The following is a 22,363-nucleotide window of genomic DNA, read 5'->3' as shown; positions in this document are numbered from 1 at the left end:
TTCTCTTAGAAAGGCCATCTCTATCTGAAAGAGTGTTCATTCTCTAGTCTCTAGTTTTAGTCTAAATTATAAACGTGGTGTGTGGAACAGGGCACTGAACCGAGAGGCAGAAGACATGGACTTAAGTCCCAGCTCAGTCATTAACCAGCTGTTACCTTGGGTCAGTCATGTCACCTCATCAGGCTCAGCTTCTTTTCTCCTCATGAGAAGGCTAAACTATACAACTTCCAAGTTTACTTCTAAAATCCCAATCCATGATTGAGGTACTTGGAGGTAAGTTCACCTTAACAAAAGTATTAGGCAAAGTTGTACTTATTCATCCCATATATTTAAAGGCTGTTGTTTGAAGGATTTTATGACATAAGATAGAATTGGCAAGTGCTTGTACAGATTTTGAGGAAATAAATATTCCAAGGTATTTTTAATGCAATGCATTTTTAATTTTAGGGTCCTCATACACCTTAAGTTAAAAGCTTTCATCAAATTAAAGAGATCAAACAGTGTATGATGAAGTACCTTGCATAAAATAGGTGACTTACCTTTTCTCGAAGTCTCTGCTTTGTAGAGGAACTCTCCAGTGGCTCGTGTAACCTCCAGTTTCAAGGTCACACTCTCAGGCATTGTCGTGAGAATGGAGGGGAGAGACGGAACTCCTTCCTCTTTTGTCTGTACACACCGGAAATATATTCTGGCTTCCCCATACTTACTCCTTCAGCCCCTTGGGCTAGTGTCAGCATATACACTTGATCATTATAACAATGACCTAAAATAAGAAAAAAAATAATTGGAAAAGATCTTTCTCAGACTCTAACTGACAACTGATGATTTCCTGTGATCCTCGTTTGCCTTTTTGTTTTGATTGACACACTAAGCCTCTGGAGCCTCTCTCCATCAGCCAGATGGGAACATTGTCCTCAGGATAATAGAAAAGAACATGGGTAAATAGGAACTTATCAAAAGGCAGGCTGCAGCGATGACCCAATATACTACAAACCAGCTTACCAAGCATAAGGGTGTGTGATTTACTTTACAGAGATTTGCTTTGTAAGCTCTTTTACACTCAGAAGATGATTTAATTTTCAGTTCTTTGAGGAAGAGCTTCTTTCCTTGTTTTCTCCCAAACCTAGGAATGCTGGGCTGGGTGGGTTGGGAGTTACAGCAGTGTGTAGTCTCGAGCCCTGGTGATGGAAGGGCTGATTGTCCTTGGTACATTCAGATAAGGGTCTCCAGACGGTGTTCCCTCCTACAGGAAATCTCCAGAGGCTCCCAGCAACTACAGAGACAATGGGGAAGGCTCAGGTTGAGGTCCTTGACTTAAAGAGCAAAGACCCTCAATAATGCAAGAAAAGGATGTTGGAAAAGTGGGCTCTCCGGTCTGAGTCTGTTTCCTCAGTGAGCAACAGCATGAAGGATATAGAGTGATGTCACTTAGGATCTGCCTGGCCCATAACATTCTTCTTTGGTGTCTATTTCTGCCTGTTTGTAGGGCCAAGGAGATCTGTTGAAGAATGCCAAGAATGAAGCTATAGAGAACATGAAGCAGATCCAGCTGGCGTGCTTGTCTTGTGGCCTTAGTAAAGCCCCCAGCAGTGGTGCCGAGGCCAAGAGCAAGCGCAGCCTGGAGGCCATAGAGGAGAAGGAGAGCAGCGAGGACAATGGGAAGCTGTGACCCTGAGTGGCAGCCACGCCTTCACCCAGGCTTCCTGCCAAGGACTCTGGTTTTTCCTTCTGATTTTCTTTCTTTAAGCTTTTTAGAAGTTCACAGAAAGAGGCCCTCTCTGGGGTATTGGACATAAACAGATATTTTCACAATGTCAGTATTTTAACATAGTTAATTTATCTAAGTTAAAATCTTTAGTAGCAGTGTTTTAAAATTCTGAGATGTGTGTACACACTCACGTATGGATGTGGGCGGAAGTGTGTGTATGTGTGTGTGTGTGTGTGTGAGAGAGCGAGCGAGAGACAGAGACAGAGAGAGATAGAGAGAGAGAGAGACAGAGAGGGAGAGAGAGAGCAAAAGAGAAAGACTGAGAGAGGTGGGGACAGAAGAGAGAGAGTGAGATGCTGTTAAAATCTATTCTGTGTTGCATTATTCATTTAGTAAGTTATTACTTTATCATTTTGGGACAAATTTGTTAATCTGAAATTCTAAAGAGCACTTAACTATAACCTGTTGCTGTGTTTAATTTTACTTCTCTACCTTTATCATTTAATTTGGAGATCGTAACACAGCTTATAATTGAAGGAAGCCAAATTTATCATGCATAGATGTTTTAATAGATTAAATATAGATTAGAAAAATTCCTAAGAATCACAGTAGAAATAAAAGTGAATGAAGGATAAACAACTGATCAGAATTTCTGGGAAGATCAGCAAAGTCTTCAGTTAGTGAACTCTTTAAAATATTTATTAAATAAAATCAATTTTTAGAAAGTTTTCTGTAGTTGTTTACTTTTCAGTGGAAAAGCTGATCATAAGTGAATTTATACCCACTTAATGTGGTACTCTGAAACACCATGAAAACTCTGTTGAAATTAGGATTTTGATGTGACAACGATATTCAGTTATGAAATTTCAAGGTTGTGATTTATAGGAAGGTCTCATTCTTCCTAACTGGGAATCTTAGCATTCATTTTCTATAACACATGGGCAGCTAGGAGGTCTTGGCTTTCATTGCATTTAATTGAGCACTAAATTTAAATTTAAAGACATTGTTCAAACAATATCATATCATCACCTTGAGCTGATATAAATTCTGTGGGTCAGATAACATTGTGATGTTTTAAGGACTAACCGGTTACAAAGTATCTATGATATAATTTTAACACATGCAGAAAAACATACACACAAAAGAAGCAAATGACTAATTAGGGTACATTTATAATTGCATCCAGATCATTTTTACCCTAATATCTTCAGAAAGTACTTGATTGTAATATGTTTGTTACCTCCAACAGAACTAAGTGTTCTATGGTTATGAAAATATATCTATTTAAAACATTGCTTTTATTTTGAAAAGCTTCTTAATTAATTTGGTTAACAAATATGCTAATTTGGGGGAACCTAGGGAAGATCATTGTTGAAATTTTGCAAATATAAACATCTTCTATAGCAACTGTGTTAAGTTATTTCTGACTTCTTAACACTATTATGTTCATGTTGCACATTACTGAGAGAGTAAAGATATGAAACAACACTTTTATTGTTCTCTTTTATTGTGAATTAATTGAAAAAGGAATGATAATGAAAATGAGTTGCTATATAAAAAATATCTTACAGGGTATGATATTTCCATGGACCAGATATTATGATATTTCTCCCTAGGTTTAAAACTGGGTGCTTGGGAAGACACATGAGCTCATTTGAAGGTAGGTTTCCAGTGGTACTACAATAGCCTGAAAAAATGTCTTTACCCTCCATTATACTTACCCTTCACAGTGGAAGGAATAGTGGAATGCAGATATCTAAGACCCTTACGATGAAAAAGAGGTGATATAGACAGAAACAAAACCCTCCTTGCATTAGCCAGTTGGTTGGTTTCACCTGTGGACCTCTTCACCTCCCCGAGTACCATGTGGAGAAATTCATGTCTTTACAGAGAGGTGGGAAGAGAAGCTAAAGGGTGGCAAACTTTCAAAGAATATTCATTCATGTCTTTACTTGAGGGTCAAATCCAATCCTTGAGAGTGGCTTCTCTAGTTTATTCCATTTGTCCTGGGGCTCCGTGCACACTTAGGCTCTAGTACCCAAATATTCTTGAGAACACGATATGATTCCACCTCATCTAATGCTGCTTCTGGTGTCAGCCACTCTCTGCTCCACTGCGCTGGGTATCCTTCGTAAGTAGGGATTGAGGTGTGGGGCAGAGAGGAGCTTTAGATTCTGAGAGTAGAGAAGTTGTCAGGGAAGAGGTCTTACCTCCTGTTGGAATAGCAAAAACAAACATACAACCTTTTTTCATTATTATATTCTACAAGTGTCTGGTTTTTTTTCCAAACTTGAATTTCTGTAGAAAAAGCCCCCTTCTCTCCACTTAGCTTTGGTGATGCTAGGAAGGCAGGGTGGTAGATATTCATTCTATTTTTGTTTATTAATTTTTACATTACCCAGGGAATTTGAGGCGGTGATGGTAGGTATTATCACTGATATTTTGTAGGTGAGAAAGCCAAAGGCCACTGATATAGTAAGTGGAAGAACTGATTTTGAATTCTGGTCTGTCCAAATTTTGTGCAAGAGTATTTATTCAATGATTTTGATTTTTAATTTAATTCTCAAAACTTTAAATTATTAACTCTTTCCTTTACAACCACAAATAAAAAAACTTCATCCTAGGGCTTCCCTGGTGGCGCAGTGCTTGAGAGTCCGCCTGCCGGTGCAGGAGACGCGGGTTCGTGCCCCGTTTCGGGAAGATCCCACATGCCGCGGAGCGGCTGGGCCCGTGAGCCATGGCCACTGAGCCTGCGCGTCCGGAGCCTGTGCTCCGCAAATGGGAGAGGCCACAACAGTGAGAGGCCCGCATAACGCAAGGAAAAAAAAAAAAAAAAAAAAAAACTTCATCCTATTTTCTTATAATAAAATATTAATGATCAATATAAAAATGTGAAAATAGAAAAATATATAAAAAATAAAAATCTCCTGCTATTACATTTAGATTTATATCTCTTAGACCCTGTTTAGCATTTCTTTATACATATAAATGTGCTTTCATTTTTAACAAAAAATGAGATCATATTATATAAACTGCTTTGTAACAGGCTTTTTACAACAATAAAAACAATACATCGTGGAGATCTTTTTATGTCAATAATATATATATGTACACTGGAGCTCTCAGCCTTTGAATTGAATCTAGTCCATAAATGACATATGTTATTTGTTCACTGATTTTTTCAAAAAATTGTAAACAATAGACAACTTTTAAACATGAGGAGATTTCACATAAAAACTTCAATTTTCTACTTCTTTTAAAATATTAGGTATAGGGCTTCCCTGGTGGCACAGTGGTTGAGAGTCCGCCTGCCGATGCAGGGGATGTGGGTTTGTGCCCCGGTCCGGGAAGACCCCACATGCCGCAGAGCGGCTGGGCCCGTGAGCCATGGCCGCTGAGCCTGCGCGTCCGGAGCCTGTGCTCCGCAACGGGAGAGGCCACAACAGTGAGAGGCCCGCGTACCGCAAAAAATATATAAATAAATAAATAAAATATTAGGTATACTGACAACACTAGACCCTCCCCCACTTCTTACTTGGCAATTGATTTGAGTTGCCCTCTTCAAAAGGCGCATGTGCTATCCAGTTTGCCAAAGAGCCTCTTTACTCATTTATGTTACATCTTGCCCCTGTGGACATCTTAGGTGCTTATCCTTGATCCAAATCATTATTTATAATTTTGACATAGTTTCTTTCTATATGGATTATCATGACATATTTAACCCATCTATTGCTAGACTTTTATTTCCTAACTTCTTGTTATATAAGCATTGCAGTGATGAAAATCCACTTTTGCAAAATTTCCATATCCCAAAGTCTTAAGGATGAATTTCTAGAAGTGGAATAATTGGTCAAAGAATAGATATATTTTTTAGGGATTCTGTGATACATTGCCATATAGTCTCTGGAAAACTTGTCCAATTTAATTTCCTACCATAAGTTTATGAAAGCGCTGAAATCTTGGCTAATACTAAATTTAATTTTTTTTTATTTTCATCTTTGCCAATCTACTAGGTTAAATATCTTATTTCTCTTTATCTTTATTCTCTAGTGAGATTGAACACATGTTAGTATGTTCATTGACTATAAATAATCTCATAGAGATTGGCTTTGTTTTCTGATCATTTTTGGGTGGGGTGGTAAATTTTTATCTTTTATTATTTATTTTTAAGAGGCATTTACTTAAGAATCTTAACGCTGTGTTTGTCATGTGTGTTGCTAATGTCTTTTGATGTATAGATCCCTAATTTAGTCCAAGTTATGTTTTTCTTCCCTTTATGGTTAGTGTTAAGACATCTTTGCCCTCGATGTTCATGAAGATATTCTCTTATATTACCTGCTAGTAGCTTTTCTTTTACTTTTCACATTTAAATTTACAAGTCCCCTAAAATTGATTTTTGTGTATAGCATAAGGTATAGGCCCAATTCCATCTTTTCCCAGCATGGATAATCAGTTAACCCAGTCCATTTATTGTAAAGACTGTCCTTTGTCCAAGACTCTACAGTGCCACCCTTGTGAAAAATGAAGCACCCATGTATGTGTGTGTGTCTCTTTATGGAATCTCTATTCAGTTCCATTGGTCTCTGTCTGTCCTAGCAATATTACTGTACTGTCTTCATTGCTATAGTTTTATAATTATTATTCTTAGTTTTTACATCTTTATTGGAGTATAATTGCTTTACAATGGTGTGTTAGTTTCTGCTTTTTAACAAAGTGAATCAGTTATACATATACATATGTTCCCATACCTCTTCCCTCTTGCGTCTCCCTCCCTCCCACGCTCCCTATCCCACTCCACTAGGTGGTCACAAAACACTGAGCAGATCTCCCTGTGCTATGCGGCTGCTTCCCACTAGCTATCTATTTTATGTTTGGTAGTGTATATATGTCCATGTCACTCTCTCACTTTGTCACAACTTATCCTTACCCCTCCCCATATCCTCAAGTCCATTCTCTAGTAGGTCTGTGTCTTTATTCCCATCTTAACCCTAGGTTCTTCATGACATTTTTTTTTCTTAGATTCTATATATATCTGTTAGCATACGGTATTTGTCTTTCTCTTTCTGACTTATGCCAGACTGTATGCCAGACTCTAGGTCTCTCTCTGACTTATGCCAGTCTGTATGCCAGACTCTAGGTCCATCCACCTCACTACAAATAACTCGATTTCGTTTCTTTTTATGGCTGAGTAATATTCCATTGTATATTTGTGCCACATCTTCTTTAACCATTCATCTGTCGATGGACACTTAGGTTGTTTCCGTCTCGTGGCTATTGTAAATAGAGCTGCAATGAACATTTTGGTACATGACTCTTTTTGAATTATGGTTCTCTCAGGGTATATGCACAGTAGTGGGATTGCTGGGTCATATGGTAGTTCTATTTGTAGTTTTTTAAGGAACCTCCATACTGTTCTCCATAGTGGCTGTACCAATTCACATTCCCACCAGCAGTGCAAGACTGTTCCCTTTTCTCCATACCCTCTCCAGCATTTATTGTTTGTAGATTTTTTGATGATGGCCATTCTGACTGGTGTGACATGATATCTCATTGTAGTTTTGATTTGCATTTCTCTGATGATTAGTGATGTTGAGCATTCTTTCATGTGTTTGTTGGTAGTCTGTATATCTTCTTTGGAGAAATGTCTATTTAGGTCTTCTGCCCATTTTTGGATTGGGTTGTTTGTTTTTTTTGTTACTGAGCTGCATGAGCTGCTTGTAAATTTTGGAGATTAATCCTTTGTCAGTTGCTTCATGTGCAAATATTTTCTCCCATTCTGAGGGTTGTCTTTTGGTCTTGTTTATGGTTTCCTTTGCTGTGCAAAAGCTTTTAAGTTTCATTAGGTCCCATTTGTTTATTTTTGTGTTTATTTCCATTTCTCTAGGAGGTGGGTCAAAAAGGACCTTGCTGTGATTTATGTCATAGAGTGTTCTGCCTATATTTTCCTCTAAGAGTTTGATAGTTTCTGGCCTTACATTTAGGTCTTTAATCCATTTTGAGCTTATTTTTGTGTATGGTGTTAGGGAGTGTTCTAATTTCATTCTTTTACATGTAGCTGTCCAGTTTTCCCAGCACCACTTACTGAAGAGGCTGGCCTTTCTCCACTGTACATTCCTGCCTCCTTTATCAAAGATAAGGTGACCATATGTGTGTGGGTTTATCTCTGGGCTTTCTAACCTGTTCCATTGATCTATATTTCTGTTTTTGTGCCAGTACTGTAGTGTCTTGATTACTGTAGCTTTGTAGTATAGTCTGAAGTCAGGGAGCCTGATTCCTTCAGCTCCGTTTTTCATTCTCTAGATTGCTTTGGCTATTCGGGGTCTTTTGCATTTCCATATAAATTGTGAAATTTTTTGTTCTAGTTCTGTGAAAAATGCCATTGGTAGTTTCATAGGGATTGCACTGAATTTGTAGATTGCTTTGGGTAGTAGCATCATTTTCACAATGTTGATTCTTCCAATCCAACAACATGGTATATCTCTCCATCTATTTGGATCATCTTTAATTTCTTTCATCAGTGTCTTATAATTTTCTGCATACAGGTCTCTTGTCTCCTTAGGTAGGTTTATTCCTAGATATTTTCTTCTTTTGGTTGCAATGGTAAATGGGAGTGTTTTCTTGATTTCTCTTTCAGATTTTTCATCATTAGTGTATAGGAATGCCAGAGATTTCTGTGCATTAATTTTGTATCCTGCTACTTTACCAAATTCATTGATAAGTTCTAGTAGTTTTCTGGTAGCGTCTTTAGAATTCTCTATGTATAGTATCATGTCATCACACACAGTCACAGCTTTACTTCTTCTTTTCCAATTTGGATTCCTTTTCTTCTCTGATTGCTGTGGATAAAACTTCCAAAACTATGTTGAATAAGAGTGGTTAGAGTGGGCAACCTTGTCTTGTTCCTGATCTTAGTGGAAATGCTTTCAGTTTTTCACCATTGAGGACGATGTTGGCTGTGGGTTTGTCATATATGGCCTTTACTATGTTGAGGAAAGTTCCCTCTATGCCTACTTTCTGCAGGGTTTTTATGATAAATGGGTGCTGAATTTTGTCGAAAGTTTTCTCTGCATCTGTTGAGATGATCATATGGTTTTTCTCCTTCAGTTGGTTATTTGGTGTATCACGTTGATTGATTTGCTTATACTGAAGAATCCTTGCATTCCTGGAATAAACCCCACTTGATCATGGTGTATGATCTTTTTAATGTGCTGTTGGATTCTGTTTGCTAGTATTTTGTTGAGGATTTTTGCATCTATGTTCATCAGTGATATTGGCCTGTAGTTTTCTTTCTTTGTGACATCCTTGTCGGTTTTGGTATCAGGGTGATGGTGGCCTCGTAGAATGAGTTTGGGCGTGTTCCTCCCACTGCTATTTTTTGGAAAAGTTTGAGAAGGATAGGTGTTAGCTCTTCTCTAAGTGTTTGATAGAATTCGCCTGTGAAGCCATGTGGTCCTGGGCTTTTATTTGTTGGAAGATTTTTAATCACAGTTTCAATTTCAGTGCTTGTGATTCATCTGTTCATATTTTCTATTTCTTCCTGATTCAGTCTTGGCAGGTTGTGCATTTCTAAGAATTTGTCCATTTCTTCCAGGTTGTCCGTTTTATTGGTATAGAGTTGCTTGTAGTAATCTCTCATGATCTTTTGTATTTCTGCCGTGTCAGTTGTTACTTCTTCTTTTTCATTTCTAATTCTATTGATTTGCATCTTCTCCCTTTTTTTCTTGATGAGACTGGCTAATGGTTTATCAATTTTGTTTATCTTTTCAAAGAACCAGCTTTTAGTTTTATTGATCTTTGTTATCATTTCCTTCATTTCTTTTTCATTTATTTCTGATCTGATTTTTATGCTTTCTTTCCTTCTGTGAACTTTGGGGTTTTCTTTTTCTTCTTTCTCTAATTGCTTTAGGTGCAAGGTTAGGTTGTTTATTCCAGATGCTTCCTGTTTCTTAAGGTAGGATTGTATTGCTATAAACTTCCCTCTTAGAACTGCTTTTGCTGCATCCCATAGGTTTTGGGTCGTTGTGTCTCCATTGTCATTTTTTTCTAGGTACTTTTAAATTTCCTCTTTGATTTCTTCAGTGATCACTTTGTTATTAAGTAGTGTATTGTTTAGCCTCCATGTGTTTGTAGTTTTCACAGATCTTTTCCTGTAATTGATATGTAGTCTCATAGTGTTGTGGTCGGAAAAGATACTTGATACAATTTCAACCTTATTAAATTTACCAAGGCTTGATTTGTGGCCCAAGGTATGATCTATACTGGAGAATGTTCCATGAGCACTTGAGAAGAAAATGTATTCTGTTGTTTTTGGATCAAATGTCCTATAAATATCAATTAAGACCATCTTGTTTAATGTATCATTTAAAGCTTGTGTTTCCTTACTATTATTTTTTTTGGATGATCTGTCCATTGGTGAAAGTGGGGTGTTGAAGTCCCCTACTATGAATGTGTTACTGTCGATTTCCCCTTTTATGGCTGCTAGTATTTGCCTTATGTATTGAGGTGCTCCTATGTTGGGTGCATAAATATTTACAATTGTTATATCTTCTTCTTGGATCGATCCCTTAATCATTATGTAGTGTCCTTCTTTGTCTCTTCTGATAGTCCTTATTTTAAAGTCTATTTTGTCTGATATGAGAATTGCTACTCCAGCTTTCTTTTGGTTTCCATTTGCATGGAATATCTTTTTCCATCCCCTTACTTTCAGTCTGTATGTGTCTCTAGGTCTGAAGTGGGTCTCTTGTAGACAGCATATATATGGGTCTTGTTTTTGTATCCATTCAGCCAATCTGTGTCTTTTGGTGGGAGCATTTAGTCCATTTACATTTAAGGTAATTATCGATATGTATGTTCCTATTCCCATTTTCTAAATTGTTTTGGGTTCGTTATTATAGGACTTTTCCTTCTCTTGTGTTTTTGTCTAGAGAAGTTCCTTTAGCATTTGTTGTAAAGCTGGTTTGGTGGTGCTGAACTCTCTCAGCTTTTGCTTGTCTGTAAAGGTTTTAATTTCTCCATCAAATCTGAATGAGATCCTTGCTGGGTAGAGTAATCTTGGTTGCAGGTTTTTCTCCTTCATCACTTTCAGTATGTCCTGCCACTCCCTTCTGGCTTGTAGAGTTTCTGCTGAGAGATCAGCTGTTAACCTTATGGGGATTCCCTTGTGTGTTATTTGTTGTTTTTCCCTTGCTGCTTTTAATATGCTTTCTTTGTATTTAGTTTTTGACAGTTTGATTAATATGTGTCTTGGCGTATTTCTCCTTGAATTTATCCTGTATGGGACTCTCTGTGCTTCCTGGACTTGATTAACGATTTCCTTTCCCATATTAGGGAAGTTTTCAACTATAATCTCTTCAAATATTTTCTCAGTCCCTTTCTTTTTCTCTTCTTCTTCTGGAACCCCTATAATTCGAATGTTGGTGCGTTTAATGTTGTCCCAGAGGTCTCTGAGACTGTCCTCAGTTCTTTTCATGCTTTTTTTCTTTATTCTGCTGTGCAGTAGTTATTTCCACTATTTTATCTTCCAGGTCACTTATCCGTTCTTCTGCCTCATTTATTCTGCTATTGATCCCATCTAGAGTATTTTTCATTTCATTTATTGTGTTGTTCATCATTGCTTGTTTCATCTTTAGTTCTTCTAGGTCCTTGTTAAATGTTTCTTGCATTTTGTCTATTCTATTTCCAAGATTTTGGATCATCTTTACTATCATTATTCTGAATTCTTTTTCAGGTAGACTGCCTATTTCCTCTTCATTTGTTAGGTCTGGTGGGTTTTTATCTTGCTCCTTCATCTGCTGTGTGTTTTTCTGTCTTCTCATTTTGCTTATCTTACTGTGTTTTGGGTCTCCTTTTTGCAGGCTGCAGGTTCGTAGTTCCCGTTGTTTTTGGTGTCTGTCTCCAGTGGCTAAGGTTGGTTCAGTGGGTTGTGTAGGCTTCCTGGTGGAGGGGACTAGTGCCTGTGTTCTGGTGGATGAGGCTGGATCTTGTCTTTCTGGTGGGCAGGTCCACGTCTGGTGGTGTGTTTTGGGGTGTCTGTGGACTTATTATGATTTTAGGCAGCCTCTCTGCTAATGGGTGTGGTTGTGTTCCTGTCTTGCTAGTTGTTTGGCATAGGATGTCCATCACTGCAGCTTGCTGGTCATTGAGTGAAGTTGGGTGCTGGTGTTGAGATGGAGGTCTCTGGGAGAATTTTGCTGTTTGATATTATGTGGAGCTGGGAGGTCTCTTGTTGACGAGTGTTCTGAAGTTGGCTCTCCCACCTCAGAGGCAGAGTCCTGACTCCTGGCTGCAGCACCAAGAGCCTTTCATCCACACAGCTCAGAATAAAAGGGAGAAAAAGTAGAGAGAAAGAGTTAGTAGAAGTAGAAAGAAAGAAAGAAAGAAGGGAGGGAGGGAGGAAGGGAGGAAGGAAGGAGGGAAGGAAGGAAAAAAGGAAAGAAAGAAGATAAAGTAAAATAAAATAAAGTAAGATAAAATATAATAAAGTTATTAAAATAAAAAAATAATTATTACAAAAAAAAGAAAAAAGAAAAACGGACGGATAGAACCCTAGGACAAATGGTGGAAGCAAAGCTATACAGAGAAAATATCCCACAGAAGCATACACATACACACTCACAAAAAGAGGAAAAGGGGAAAAAATCATAAATCTTGCTCTCAAATTCCACCTCCTCAATTTGGGATGATTCGTTGTCTAGTCATGTATTCCACAGATGCAGGGTACATAAAGTTGATTGCGGAGCTTTAATCCACTGCTTAGGAGAGATTTCTGTTTCTCTTCTTTGTTCGCACAGCTCCCAGGGGCTCAGCTTTGGATTTGGCCCCGCCTCTGAGTGTAGGTGGCCGGAGGGCGTCTGTTCTCCACTCAGACAGGAAGGGGTTAAACGAGCCGCTGATTGGGAGGCTCTGGCTCACTCAGGCCGGGGTGGGGGGAGGGAGGGGCACGGAGGGCGGGGCGAGCCTGCGGCGGCAGAGGCCGGCGTGACGTTGCACCAGCGTGTGGTGCGCTGTGCGTTCTCTCAGATGAGTTGTTCCTGGATCCCGGGCCCCTGGCAGTGGCGGGCTGCACAGGCTCCCCAGAAGGAGGGTGTTTACAGTGACCTGTGCTCGCACACAGGCTTCTTGGTGGCGGCACTCCAGACTTTTCCCCGGACTCCCTCCCGGCCAGCCATGGCGCACTAACCCCCTGCAGGCTGTGTTCACGCCGCCAACCCCAGTCCTCTCCCGGCGCTCCGACTGAAGCCGAGCCTCACCTCCCAGCCCTGCCCTCCCTGGCGGGCGAGCACACAAGCCTCTCGAGTTGGTGAGTTCCGGTCGACACCGATCCTCTGTGCGGGAATCTCTCCGCTTTGCCCTCCGCACCCCTGTTGCTGCGCCCTCCTCCGCGGCTCCGAAGCTTCCCCCTGCGCCACCCGCAGTCTCCGCCCGCGAAGGGGCTTCCTAGTGTGGGGAAACCTTTCCTCGTCCACAGCTCCCTCCCACTGGTGCAGGTCCCGTCCCTATCCTTTTGTCTCTGTTTTTTCTTTTGCCCTACCCAGGTACATGGGGTGGTTTTCTTGCCTTTTGGGAGGTCTGAGGTCTTCTGCCAGCGTTCAGTAGGTGTTCTGTAGGAGTTGTTCCACGTGTTGATGTATTTCTGGTGTATCTGTGGGGAAGAAGGTGATCTCTGCGTCTTATTCTTCCGTCATCTTCCCGGAAGCCCTCGAAGTAATTTCTAAATAGATGCTTTAGTCTGTTTTTTTTTCCCCACGGTAGTCAGAATGAATGAAAAAATGTGTATATCTAGTTATGTGTATGTGCATATGTATATGTGTGTGTGTGTGTGTATGTGTATAATTGTGTCATTAATTGTGTCATGCTTCTACTTTAAACCCTCAGACAGCTTCTGATTGCACTTAAACCTCAAACTCCCAGAAATGATTCCCATGACTTATGAGCACTGGCCCCTGTATATTACTGCCTGTTATGGACTGCATGTTTGCGTTATCTCAGAATTCATACATTGAAACCCTAACCTCCAATGGGATGTACTAGGAGGTGGGTCTTTGGGAGGTAATTAGGTTTAGATGAGGTCGATAGGCTGGAGCCCCCATGATGTGATTGGTGTCCTTATATGAAGAGAAAGAGACTAGAGCTTCTTGTTTCCACCATGTGAGGACACAATAAGATGTCTGCAAACTAGGAAGACGGCCTTCACCAGGAAGCACATAAGTTGGCACCTTGATCTTGGACTTCCCAGGATCCAGAACTGTGAGAAATAAACTGTTGTTTAAGCCACCCAGGCTGTGGTATTTGTTATAGCAGCCCGAGCTAAGACCCTTCCCTTATCTTCTGTCAGTCACTCTGCCACTGTATTCCAACCTCATATTCATCAAGCTTGTTCTTGCATCTGCACTCCATCTTTTTTCTTCCAGTGACTGTGGTGTGTGTGTGTGTGTGTGTGTGTGTGATTCTGATTTCAAATGTCATCTTTTCAGAGAGACCTTCTCTGACCACACAGTCTGAAGTGTCTCCAAATGTTCTCTATCCCATTCCTGTTCTCTTTGGAGCATTGTGTTTATTTGTTGATTTTTTGTTGTTGTTGATTTTTATTATCAGCCTTCTCCAAGTAAAATATAAACACTATAAGAACCGGGATCTCATCTGTCTTATTCACCACGATACTCCTGGCTTCTATCACAGTGCCTGGCACATAGGATGCACCCTGTAAAAATCTGTTTCATGAATGTTATAAGGCAACTGGCACAACAATAAAGTAGCTAACTGCATAAGGAAGCTGCATAAGGAAGATTATGTATACTTTGCTTCAGGAAAATCTTTGACTTTTACTAAAGGATTTATTCTGGAGTTCTTTAATCTTCTCTGGGATACTTTTCCAGGTCCCCGAATTCTATATTTTAAAATTTATCTTCCTCCCAAGCACATCTGCTGTTACTGTGTATTCTATCTCCATGAAAAGAGCACTGATCTCTTATGATCTGAGTTCAATACATTAGGCTTCCCCTTGTATAGCAAGGGTAGCTGGTGTTTTTCGTTTATTTAATCATAATGATATAGTCTCCTTTCCCTTTTTTCCAGACTCGGTACCTTGGAATAATGGCTAACATTAGCAAGTTAATTTACTTTACTTGGCTGTAAGAATTAGTTCTGGGCTTCCAGATAACTTGGGCAAAAAGTGTGACAGAGTGAATAATAAAATTCCCATGTAAAGCAAGGACAGATAATAATTCATTGGTAGAGAAAAATTTTCACATCTTTGTACCAAACAAAAGTCTTAATTCAATACCATATTCAAAAAATATTAATTGAATAATTATTATGTACTAGGTACATTTACTGAACTCACATTATTGACCAGCTATACTGTACTACTAGGTACTGTATTTCATTGATCTAAGGCACCATGAATTATAAGGTGCACCATTATTTTATGTCCCATTTAGAAATTTTTAAAAATCCTGTTCATTAAACAATAGTATAACATCAACTAAAAGACATTTACCGCTCAAAAAGAAAAAAATATATATATGGGCAAAGATGTGCTTAAAGCGTTTACAGTCAAGTAGGGGAAGCAGAGAGATTAGTAAATAAGGTTATAATACGGTTTGATAATGCAATAATAAAGATATATGCAGAATTCTGTAGTATCACAGAAGAGGAAATGATGAACACCAGGGTACATGTGTGGAGGGGGTGTATCAGAGAAGCTTTTCTGAAAAGGCTATTGGGTCTCCAATGGATAAGAGTTTTCTAGGTAAAAACTGTAGAAATAAACATTTCAAGAAATGGTTTATACTATAAAAGAGCTTGATGAGGTCTAAGGTTATAAACGGTTGAGTACTGCTGGAATGTAATGCATGTAGTTTCAGTGAGAAAAAGAAAAGTGAGGAGGGGGTACTGCTAGAGTCAGGCAGAAAGTGGTTGGGAGAGTGCTGCTTCATTTCAATATTTTGAAAAATCATTTGGACTTATTTAATGGAAAGCCACTAGAAGTCTGTAAGCAGAATGGGGCATGATCCGATTATTTGAGTCATTAATTAATACATCAATACAATAATGATTTATTAAGCAACTATGATATAGCAGGCATTGGAATAGGTCTGAAAATTCAGTAGTGAGCAAACTGGAGTTCTTCTATATCCAGTGTATAGTCAGTGGAGAAGAAAGACAGTTGAGTTAAGCCATCATAAATTTTCTTGATACAGTATATTAATACAAAAAAAAAAGGAAATAATGTAGTGCAAAGAAAGGCTCTGGAATTAGTTTTACTGAGGTCATATCCAAGTGCTTCTGCTTAATAGAAAATGGAGTTTAAACATCTGTAAAATGGGAGGGAGTCTGGGAAGATATCCCACAAGGAGGGAAGCCCAGGTGAAGACAAGGGATGAGACGAAGTGAGTGGGGCTGGTACTTAAGAGTGTTCCAGGCAGAAAGTGTGGGGTTGAAAGAGGAGAAATAACCAATATATAAAGAACTATTACAACTCAACAATAAAAAGATAAGTGGCCCATTTAAAAAGCAGGCAAAAGATCTGAAATAGACATTTCTTCAAAGAAGATATACAAATGGCCAAGAAACACATGAAAAGATGCTCAGTATCACTAGTCATCAGGGAAATGTAAATCAAAGCCACAATTAAATACGCAATTATAAAGTTGAAATGTTGGGAATAGGAGGTCACTCAGGAAGAATATGGAGCCTGAGAAGAGTTCCAAATCTGGAATCCTAGGAAACCCAGTGACCAGAGTCCAAGGAGGTGCTGAATGATGTTCTGGGCCAGTGTGCACAATGCGGGTACCTCGTGAATAAGTGCTTCTGTCTCTAGTCCCCCCAGGGGACAATTTTGGGAGGTACTTTCTATGCTGCTCAGGAGATCCTATGAAATCAAGCCTTTGTTGTTCACAGTTACAATATCAATAGCGTATATATGTATTTATTTCCCCTTTCTCATTCTTCCTAGTGATTCACCTCTCTTCCCCGGAATCAGCAACTAAATAAACTAGTATACAGAAATCTTATCTCAGGCACTGATTTGGGGGGAACCCAAAATAGTTATTTGATATCAGGAATAGCTTTAGAAAGCAGACCTTTAGGATGATATTCTGGAGCAATCACTCACTAGTCAAATAGCAACAAGGACCTATTGCTGATAGTCAGTGGGTGATTCCTGATGATAATCTGTAGCATAGTGAAACATCACAATAAAAAAGACTCACCTGAGGTAGGTTAGGAAGTGGGATAGGTGAAAGGTAAAGTAGTTGCTCTAGCACCTGAGTGGTATGAGGGTATTGATAATTTAAAGGATTGGGCACTGGCTGCGGAAATCTCCAAGAATGAAAACAACAGGCTCAGTTCAGCCATCTGTCAGTTCAGAGTGAGGCATAAAATCCAGAGGGCCTTCATGGCAGCACTTAAAGAGGTTCTCTTCTTGTGAAGCCACAGGGAAGATTTTCAAGCATGTTGAAAATCATGCTTATGTGATAGAGCTAAAGGGGGACTGAGGTGATAGAGCTAAAGGGGGACTGAGTGCACAGGTGTGACAGGTTTCTTCTGAAAAACAAGGACTCTGATAAGGAAGACCTGGGATGGGAACATTTGGATGGATAAAAGCTTGAACCTCCAGAGTCTTCTGAGTTCTGGGTCTGCAGCAGTCACCTCTTCCCCTTGTCGGAGGGTGGAGGAAAGCAGCCTTGTTTTCCCTGGAGCCTGTTCAAAGACCTGGCCTGAGGAAGGTGCCTTGAAAGCAGATGCTTTTTCTTCTCAAGATCCACCCTCACCTTGTCTTCTTCCTTCAGACCAGTAAGTAAAATAAGAGGGGAAGTAAGTTCTCCAGGAGAATACAGTTTACTCACTGAAAAAAATTGGCTTACATATACTGGTGAAACCAGGAGAACCCATGTGGGTTTGGATCTTGAAAGTATTGGGTCAGGGAGAACAGAACATAAGGCTTGACAGGATGGTGTATATTCACATGGGAGAATTTTTGTGTAACACAGGTTCCCTGGAGAGGGTACAGACTTGGAGCTGGTATAATATGCTGATGGGTGGCTCCTTGAAGTTTGGACACATCAATGGTCTATAGTTTAAAAAAGGTGGAAATTCCTGGTGGAGTCAGATGTCTCAGGGAGTCCTCTGCTTTCTCTTAGTTCAACCAAAGCAGCTCTGCTCCCACTGCTTTATCACTAGGACTTCCACATAAAGTTTCACTTAATAAGAAGCTTCTATTGCTATAAAAAAAAATTGGAAAAGCACTAGATTAGATGCTCTCCAAGGACCTTTCCAGCTCCAACACCATAGGACCCTGGTCAGTTAAGCTGTGGAGTCTAACTGCCCATGGTCAAATACAGGTCTCACCTTTTCTGGGCTTTAAGACCTCGGGAAAGATACTCACCAATTGTATCTACCTAATAGAGTTATTATCTTAAGTGAGAAAAAACACATGGTACTTGGCACAGCATCTAGCACATAGTAAACATTCAAAATTTATTCTAGAAATATAGGAGTGTCTAAGAAACAAATTCCTCTAGCTAGATTAGACACAGCGTGGAATACGTGATGTAGTTACAGCTATACATATTTAAATAAATTTTAAAACTGTGCAGGATTTTGTATATTAAAATATTTAATATCTGCATTCTAAGTAGAGCCTTGTAGAATAACAATATTAGGTTGACTAGAAGAACCTGCCATTTTTATAGGTCCAAAAATGGTTGGAGATTGGCAATTTTGTTTGTTTCTACATAATATCTGGAAAAGAGCAACATTTTAGAAAAGGAGGAACCTTTGTTAGGTGCAGGTTGGCCAAGGGGAGTTGGCCAGTGATGCCCCACTCCTATGAGGAACAAAGTTGTACCTTGGTGATGATCTCTCCCACAGTGTTCATGGGCTGCTGAGCAGGCCAACTTTTGTCTTGACTTCCGAACATGGGTTCCATGATAAAGAACAGAGTCATAACAAGTCAGAAGGGCTTCCTGGTCTTGTTTCTGTTGCAGCAGAACCAGTCAGCCAAGTCCTTGGGAGTCTTATTTGAAAGCCAGATGGTGACAAAATGTCCATGAGACAATGGTGTTGCTACATGCTTACCTACAGGTTCCTTGATGGTATGAACAGCAAAGCTTATCGTTCCTTGTCTTGGGGTAGAGTCAGAGACATGAAAATGAGAACTCTATTGTTATCCCACACATTTATACCTCAGGATTTAATGGTATTAAAATTTAGGTGATCTGTTGTTGTTTTCCCTCATTTTGTTTTTTTGTAGCTTGTGTACCTGTGAAAAATAACAAATTCCAGATAGCAATCTTGTAATGCTTGAACCACATACAAAGTACTTATATATACCTTCATCTTGAATTTTCCCTTCCCCAGAGTTTTCCAGGTAAATATATAAACATGGGATGTGTGTCTGAAAGGCATCCTTTCCACTTAGCTCATGTGGTCCTAGGAAATGTCATAGAATCTAGAGTCATTCCCATGGCAACAGGCAACTCTATTACCAAGGACACTGCTAGCTTTTCTCTTTGAGAAGGTTTGCTCTATATTTGAGATTCAAAGCTATCTTTATTAATATTTTTGGATGCATTTTGAGGCACTGTGCCTACACAAACAACTTATATGGTACATACACTTGAGATGGGAAGGCAATCAATGCCTCTTTTCCAGGGAAGCAAAATATGGATTATGTGAAAGGGCTTTGCAATGCTGTGTGATTGGGAGTTTTTGTATGGTTAGGCTGAGGAGAAGCAAAAGGAATGGGGATAGACAGAAAACAACAAACTATGCACTACTAACTGGAATATACACACATATACACAAACCTACACGTGTGCTCACACACACACAATCAACAACAAAATACAGTAGACACCATGGGATAAAAAATAGCTATTCTGTAAACTTGGAGTAAAAAGGTTTATTTTCAGCCACCTTGACTATGGAATTTGTAATGGAGATGAAAGCCATAATCAGTGCTGGTGTTATTGACCTGGGTCCTTGGACTCTTTAATCAATAGAAATTGATAAGAGGCCAGGTGAGAAATTCAGGCAAGGCTTTATTGGGACTCACAAGGGAGCGAGAACAAGAAACAGGTGCCCTTGCTCACTCTGGGCGAGCTGTTCCCTTTGGGGGGTGGATTGGTGAGTTAGGCCTGAGGGGTGGTTTAAGTGGGCTGCCCACCCCTTTGGTGCTGTGTGCAGGGATCACACAGAAGTACCCTGTTTTTGGTCCTGGCACCTCAGAAGTGACAGTTGGTTTGTGCCTTTTTTGTATCTTATTGTTCATAATTATCTCAACTGTGCCTGCATGCAGTTATTTTTAAGTCCCTTATAATAAATTTCTTTGTATTCTGTTGCTTGAGGAGACATTTGTCCAGGTGTCGCCCTCCAGTAAAGGGTCCCAGGTCCCAGCCTGTCTCAGTGTCTTTTCCACTGAGTGTATGTGCTGTTAAAATATTAGCAGGGATCACCATGTGGGGTATGATGGTTTTTCTGTGTCTGGACCCTCATTATCTTATTACATTTCCTATGATGTGACATGAGGGAAGCAAATAATTGGAGACATTACTAGATAAACTGTATTGATTCCATTTCATGCCTTATGAATTGGAAACAAATGGGAAAGCCTGCACAAAGGAGAGCCTTGTTTTACGAAAACAAAAACCAGCCAACCGACAACAACAACAAAAAACCCAATGCCTCTTCCAGCCTCAGAGGCTAGTCTAGGGTGGGACTCAAATTAAAAAAAAAAAATCTCCAGGTGATGTCAGTGTATGGCCAAGACTGATTAGCTTAATTACCTTGGAAATTATTAGCATTTTGTTTGATAAAAAATGTCTCATTTTGTGTCATATCACTCTAACATATGGATCTATCTTCCAGTTTTCATGAAGATATACCAGATGTTTTTAAATATTTCAAGGTGTATAAATATATAGTTGAATTAAATGCTAGAATTATCTTATTACTACTCCCCTTGGACAGAAAAGGAAAGTGAAGCTTCATACAACTAAATGACTCCAGTCATAGTTTTGACTCACAGCCTGATTCTAAAGCTGATGTTCTTTTTACTGTTCCATACCATATTCATCATAAGTCAAGCAGATTATATTCTAGGAACCTGGCAGCAAAAGGTAAAGGGAGGTGGCAAAATGTGAAGGGCAGTTTTGGGCATATTAAGTTTGACTGTCTCTCTGTATATTAGTTTCCCAAGGATGCTGTAACAAAATATCAGTACCACAAACTGGGTGGCTTAAAACAAATTTATTCTCTGGCAATTATAGAGCTAGAAGTTTAAAGTCGAGGCTTCTAGTAATCTCTGGCATTCCTTGGCTTGAATCTACATCTCTCCAATCTTTGCCTCTGTCTTTATGTGGCTGCTTCTTTGTGCCTCTTCTGTGTCTCTGTTCCAAATTTCCTTGTTTCTCTGATAAAAACACCAGTCATTGGATTTAGGGCCCACTATAAATATGGTATGATTTCATTTCAAGATCCTTAACTAATTACATATGTAAAGACCCTATTTCCAAAAAGAGTCACACTCTGAGGTCCCAGGTGAATATTGATTTTGGAGGGACCCTATTCAACCTATTATACTTGGCAAGTGACATTTGGAGACGCCAGTCATTTCTTGATGAGAAAACTAGTACTCCTGTCTCTTGTGAGAAGATTTGCACAGAATGAAAGGAATAGGTGAAATTGGGTGGCTGAGAGGCAGCTTTTCTGGCAGCCCTGGAAGAACACAGGCAGGTCCTAAGGAACATTTCTAGGAAACTTGTAGGATTCCAAGTGAGAAACAAGTTACAGAAATCTTTTGCTCTCAGAGGAATTGACCACTTATGTATTGTAGTATAAGAAGACTTGTCTTTCTGCTGGTGCAAGTTGGTTCTATAGGAATTTACCGGTCATTTGGTTTTTTGCAGGCGTTAAACAAGCTTTGGGGGGACATAAAGAAAAAACTGTGGGCCCTGATCAAAGGAGTTGACCATCTGGAGTTTGAAGTATATCTGTATTCTGCCACAGGAGCTAAAAAAAAAAAAAAAAAAAAAAAAAAAAAAAAAAAAGAACTGAAAGAAAACAAAACACAGTCAAAAAATGGGCAGAATATCTAAATAGACATTTCTCCAAGGAAAGCATACAGATGGCCAAAAAACACATGAAAAGATGCTCAACATTTCTAATTATTAGAGAAATGCAAACCAAAACTTCAGTGAGGTATCATCTCACACCATTCAGAATAGCCATCATCAAAAAAATCTACAAACAATAAATGCTAGAGAGGGTGTGGAGAAAAGGGAATCCTCTTGCACTGTTGGTGGGAACGTAAATTGGTAAAACCATTATGGAGAACAGTATGGAGGTTTCTTAAAACACTAAAAATGGAGCTGCGGTATGATCCAGCAATCCCACTCCTGAGCATATATCTAGAGAAAACCAGAATTTGAAAGATGCATGCACCCCCATATTCATTGCAGCACTATTTATAGTAGCCAGGACATGGGAGCAACCTAAATGTCCATTGACAGAGGAATGGATAAAGCAGATGTGGTACATATATACAATGTAATATTACTTAGCCATAAATAGGAACAAAATAGTGCCACTTGCAGAGACGTGGATGGATCTAGGGATTGTCATACAGAGTGAAGTAAGTCAGAAAGAGAAAAA

The 22,363-nt window shown here is 39.3% G+C and overlaps 1 protein-coding gene across 1 annotated transcript in view; it reads left to right on the top strand.

Moving 5' to 3' along the window:
• PLCL1 (phospholipase C like 1 (inactive)) overlaps nucleotides 1-1,695 on the top strand; it is a 74,420-nt gene extending 72,725 nt beyond the window's left edge. Inside the window, exon 5 of the mRNA XM_007455306.1 lies at nucleotides 1,487-1,695. Within this exon, the coding sequence (XP_007455368.1) occupies nucleotides 1,487-1,669 (183 nt within the window). The 3' untranslated portion in view covers nucleotides 1,670-1,695. The remainder of the gene's footprint in view (nucleotides 1-1,486) is intronic.
• The last annotated feature ends 20,668 nt before the right edge of the window (nucleotides 1,696-22,363 follow it).

The sequence above is a fragment of the Lipotes vexillifer genome, unplaced genomic scaffold (assembly GCF_000442215.2).
Source record: "Lipotes vexillifer unplaced genomic scaffold, Lipotes_vexillifer_v1.1 scaffold310, whole genome shotgun sequence".
NCBI classification, from domain to species: domain Eukaryota; kingdom Metazoa; phylum Chordata; class Mammalia; order Artiodactyla; family Lipotidae; genus Lipotes; species Lipotes vexillifer.
This window is presented reverse-complemented; position numbering and strand designations above follow the sequence as displayed.